Source organism: Alligator sinensis, unplaced genomic scaffold (assembly GCF_000455745.1).
Source record: "Alligator sinensis unplaced genomic scaffold, ASM45574v1 scaffold400_1, whole genome shotgun sequence".
In the NCBI taxonomy this organism is placed as follows: Eukaryota; Metazoa; Chordata; order Crocodylia; family Alligatoridae; genus Alligator; species Alligator sinensis.
In genome coordinates this window covers 1962917-1968312 of record NW_005841897.1, presented here as the reverse complement: position 1 = coordinate 1968312, position 5396 = coordinate 1962917, and the positions used below count along the sequence as shown (strand labels likewise).

Sequence of the window (5396 nt, the reverse complement as noted above, 5' to 3'; positions counted from 1 at the left end):
ATCCCTGCTGCTGGCCCATCACAGATGTGCTCCTTGATAATCTTCTCAAAGAGCTTCCCCAGGATTGAAGTAAGACTAACAGGCCTATAGTTGCCCGGGTCCTCCCTCTTCCCTTTTTTAAAGATGGGGACCGCATCGGCCTTCTTCCAGTTGTCCGGCACCTGGCCAGAGCACCACGAATGCTCATAAAGCCGTGCCAGGGGCCCCGCGATAACCCCTGCCAATTCCCTCAATACCCTGGGATGGAGAGCATCTGGACCTGCCGATTTGAACACATCCAGCCCCTCCAGAAGTTCCCTAACTCAGTCTTCCCTAACCCTAGGCCTGGCGGAGTTTCTCCTGAGCCCGTCCTGAATCTCAGTAGGGGAGTCCCGGTCCCTGCACAAGAAAATGGAGGCAAAGAAATTGTTAAAGAGGTCTGCTTTCTCCTCTGGTGCAACCACCAGATTGCCAAGCAGATCCTGCAGGGGCCCCACATTACCTTCATAGCCTTCTTCATACTCCCTATGTTTTTAAAAAAGGACTTTTTCTTATCCTTGATCCTTGATGCTAGCCCTAGTTCCGTATCTGCCTTAGCTTTCCTAACAGCCCCCCTACAGACCCAAGCGGTGGAGGTATACTCCTCTTTGGTGATAGCCCCTCCCTTCCACTGGGTGTATGCCTCCTGGGTGTCCTTATGTGACCTCCCCATCACCACACTATCTGACCACCTGGTGCTAATGGCTCCAGCCTTACAACACTGTCAGATAGGACAGTGCTGTTATCCCCATTGTACAGATGGAAACTGGGTAACAAGATAAGGGACTTGCCCAGTTACACAGGAAAACAGTGGCAAAGGAGGATACTGAGCCTCCCAAACCCAAAGTCAGCCTGGTACCCACTGAGCCACCTTTCCTCTTGTTTCCACGGAAGGAACCTGCAGCTGTCTCCCCAGCCCTGCAATACTGTTTGAATGGCAGTTCGGGGAATAGTGTGTAATCTCTGGGACTGCTGCAGTGCTGGACTGGGAGAAGGCTGAACTGTTGGGGAGTTCACATCCCATGTCCAGCCAGAGATGGGTGTCTGGCAGCTCTAGCCCATGTCCTGTGCACAGAGCACAAGGCTATACTTGTCCTACTCCAGTTCTGGGTGCAAGGGGAGGCAGTGACACAGGGCCCCCAGTGCCCTGGGACTTCCTACTGTGATGCATTAACTCTTTTTGTTCCTCTAGCCTATCCTTTAGATGTTGCCCCCTGCTTCCACTCATACCCAATCCCCTATAAGTATGGGCCCTACTGTCTCCTGCAGGCCAGTTAAAGGACCACTCCCAAATTAGGCAAATGGGCCAATTTTTCAGCATAAGCAAGAGCACATAGAGCTGTGGAGATGCAATGAGGGCATTGTGGGGTGACTGCAAGGGCCTGTAAGGCCATGGCATAGCCACTGCATCAGACTGAAGCACGTAGCCGAATCACTTAAGCACTGCATCAAGCCGTGTGAGGTAACCAAGTGCCGAGGGCACCTCTGTGTGTCACCCCCCTTTCAAAACAATTGCCAGGTCATGGTAGAAGCCTGATTGAACCTGCCCTTTCCTCTCAATGCCAGGAGCTCATCTGCTCTCTGGAAGACTGTTGGTTACATAAGAAAGCGCCTGAGGCTGACAGTGGTGGTGGAGGTGCAGAACAATGCGGGCATGTTCAGATTTGCACACAGGTCTCCAGAAGGGAGAGCCATTCCCATCTCACAGGGAGCCCTGTGGAGGGACAGGAGAAAAAAAGCCCCCTCAGAGTCTGGCAAGATCTGAGGAGAAACCTTACCCCATGCAATCACCCTGACAAAAACGAGATGGAAACCCAAGTCCTGTTTCTGTCTCTGCCACAGGCGCTCATGTGATGTGGGGCATATCACACGGTCTGGGTTGCAGTTCCTCGTCTGCAAACTGGGCATAACTGGGGGTAGGGGGATTATGAGACTGGATTTATTAATGCATGTAGAGTGGTTAAAGATCCTTGGCTGAGGCATGCTGTGAGAGGGCAAAGCATTTCTGAGGCACAGATTAAGCTCCTCACTGAGCTTCCTGCTCCCTAGTGCTGAGCATTACTAAGGTAATCACATGGCGATGTATTTCTTCCCTCATTTTGGGAGCTCTTCTATTCTGCATGTGGTTACGTGCATTGTGATCTGCTATTTCACATTGCTCCCGTGCCCCTGGTCTTTGTGGGAGGTTTCCTTTATCTGGCAGGATGCATTGGAGATTCACAGACACATCCCTCCATGGAAAGTCCTTTTGGTCTCCAGGCTCATTGTCTTGCATGGTGTTTCTCCAGGTTCATGGGATGGTGTTTCAGTCTGGGGTGAATATAGCCCTAAGGTTAACACCCATGTCAGATCTTCCTGGCTCTCCAGTGTGGGTGGAAACCTCTGCTCAAATGAGTCCAATCTTGTGCATCTTGAAGAACAATTAGAGTCTTCATGTGTTTCCCACCAGGTCCTTTGAAAACCAGATCCAAGCTCTCCCAATCCTCCTTCCAGAAGCAGTCAACAGTCATGGATGTGGACAGCTTCCCAGGACGCCCTCAGAGTGCCAAGCTGTCTTCCCTCAGTAACACAGGTATGCCCACGGCATCGAGCTGCAAGTGGTGCCCACCAGTGAGAACACCTTCCTGAGGCTGTGGGCCATAGAAACATCCCCTGTCTTCATAAGTTTCCCAGCAGACATCTCCCCACTCAGAGCCTGGTAAAGTTAAGGGACTTAAGTAGTCAGGGAGTGTTCCAAGAAGGGCCTCCCTACCTATCCATACAAGGGACAAGCATACGAGTCTGCTTTGGGGTTTTCAGGGGAAATCCCCCCTCATTGGGTTCATTAGCATAGGACCCAGGAACTAGTTTTTATCCACAATAGAAGTAGCCAGCAGAGGGGACATGAACTGCAGAAAAAGCCCTCATGCCTTTTGTCATGGCTAATGTTCGAAGCCCCAGTGGGATGTTGTCTTGCATTCTGAAGCCAAACAGTGTATGGGGACTGGGGACTCAGTGGGGAGGGGCAAGGAGGAAATCACCGGGACACATTTGCCCTTGGCCTGCATCAAGATGAGAAGGCTCCATGTGGTTTCCCTCCTCCTAGCCCCCGCCATGCAGGTGACTATATCATCAAGCCGCACACAGGTCCTTCAGCTGTCCCACCTCCAATGGGGGACCTGCATGTTAAAGCAGCTGCAGACAGGACTCCACTGTGCCCTGGGGACAGCATCAGGGCCCATCTCCTCAATGGGGCAGTCCCTGTGCAGAAGGGCCCATTGGGCTGCTTCGGTCCATTGTGACCTGGGGTCACACTCCGCCATCTGGCTCCAACCCTAGCCTTGCAACCCGCACAAGGAGATAGGGAAACAGAACATGAAGAAAATAGTGTGCTCCCCTTTCCAGCTGCTGGGTCTTCCCTGCTGCCACTCCACACTGCAGCAAAGGGCAGAACCTGAAAGGAGAAGGAGAAAAGACCGGGTCTTGATTCCAAGCCTCTTAAGGATGCTGGGGAGATGATGACCAGTACAGCGGCATGCACTAAGCTAGCCCACTGACTTCAGTTCTTTGCAAAAGATCCTCTCCCTGCCAATTGTGATAGACGGGTGGTTTGGAGGCCTTTTGCTATCCTTTCATCAACCCATCCATCTGTCCATGAAGCCACTGCTTGATGGTAGGGATCAATGGCCATCTGGTTTCCAACGCAGTCAGTTAGGAGAAGCTGGGCCGCCTGAGGAAAACAGTGGGAAATCACAGAAGCTCTCAACAGAACTGAGAGACATAATTCACTGCCTGCCATTAGCAGGGAGATTAACTGCACTTAGAAGTGCATAAGCCTGCTAGAGAAAGAGCCAGTGTTTAGCTAGGCAGAGTTAAATATAGAAGGAAAGCAGGCAAGGAGAACTGATGGATAGATGGCTTGAAGATGAATATACTACTAGAGACAGTTGGAAATAATGGACTGGGCAAAGTTCACTACTGGGCAGAGGGACAAATTCTGCTCATTGCCAGAGCCCTGTGCTCAGTTTTGTGGCTTGGGTGGGTGTCAATAAATGAACAGGGAGCAGGCATTATGAGAAGATGGAGTGGGTGAGGGACAGCGGAGGCAAAAGGAGGAGGCCGGTAGAAGAGAACTGAGGTATGAAGAGTGAGAGCTGAAGGGTGGATGGAAGAATGGACAGAAGGGTGGTGGGGTAGGGAGGAAATAATAAGGAAGTGAGATAGGAGGCAGTGGCAACTACAGGGGAGGTTGTATGGAAGGCCAGAGCATCAGATGAGGACAATCCATTCATTCATCTTTGTCATTTTCCCTTGGGGGCAGCGAGGTCCCTGAAGGACAGGCCAGTGTCATCCCAGGGTCGACTGTCCCAGACAAGCCTGATCCATCCACCAAGTCCAACACAACCCCAGGAGGAAAGAGATGACTTTCCCATGCAGGAGAAAGAGACCCTGGAGTTTCAGCTCACTGTGCCCATGGGCCAGCAGACGGACGAGCAGGCAGCTCCGTTTCAGTGATGGTGGTGGCAGACAAGCGGTTCTCACTGGCGGAAACCAGGCAATAAAGTGGGAGCAGAACAGAGTGGGGGGGCTGTGTGCATGTGTCGCTGCTGTAGGAACAGGGAGCTTTTTGTGCAGGCCCTTCCACACAGCAACACTGTTTCTGGGGGTCTGGGCAGGCCCTGGCTTGCATGGAAACAGCCCTTCCCAGGGCCTTGCAAGGCTTTCTCCCTTGGTAGCTTTGTCCCAGGAGATGGGGGCAAATATCAGCTGCCCTGGGTGAACTGGTTAGATACCAGCATGCGAGCCTCAGCCTCCCCTCGTAGGGATGCCTCAGCCAAATGATGGCAAAGTTAGTGGCGTGACTGAACGACAGGTGCCAGAGCAAGGGCAGGGTCCTGCTACAAGGCCTGGGGTTGTTCTCATCCTGAGTGGAACAAGAGGCTGAGTGGCACTGCCTTGGCACTGTGGACCATTCAGGCTGGGATATATGGTCTTCACTGGCTGCACCTTCGTACTAAAGAGCAGGGGAGGATGCAGCCTGCTTTGCTTCATCCCCCTTGGGGTAGCCCTCTGGCTGCTGGGTAAGTGTCCAGTTCTGCCACCTTGTGGATACCCCTTGAGTACTCGCGCACAGGTGCTGACGCTTGTGGGATCATCTCTCTACCAGTCTGACTGAGGTTTGTGGAGCAGAAAGGCTCCAAGGGAGAGACTACTGTATGTACTGTGCATAATGCTGCTGCTCTTCCATGCATCTTCCATTCTCCAGCCCTTCCACAGTGTTTGATTCTAAACAGGCCTTGTCTACATCTCTCCCTGGCTCTAGTTGCAATTGCTGCTAGAGCTTATGCACATCCACATACTTGTGGCAGGCCCCCCTCTCAGCAGCTGTGCCGGAGGGG

At 52.4% G+C, this 5396-nt stretch overlaps 1 protein-coding gene across 1 annotated transcript in view; it reads left to right on the top strand.

Annotated features, from left to right (window-relative positions):
* Positions 1-5382, top strand: part of QRICH2 (glutamine rich 2) — a 43527-nt gene extending 38145 nt beyond the window's left edge. Inside the window, exons 19-20 of the mRNA XM_025197479.1 lie at positions 2468-2590; positions 4319-5382. Coding sequence (XP_025053264.1) covers positions 2468-2590; positions 4319-4512 — 317 coding nt within the window. The 3' untranslated portion in view covers positions 4513-5382. The remainder of the gene's footprint in view (positions 1-2467; positions 2591-4318) is intronic.
* Positions 5383-5396: the final 14 nt, after the last annotated feature.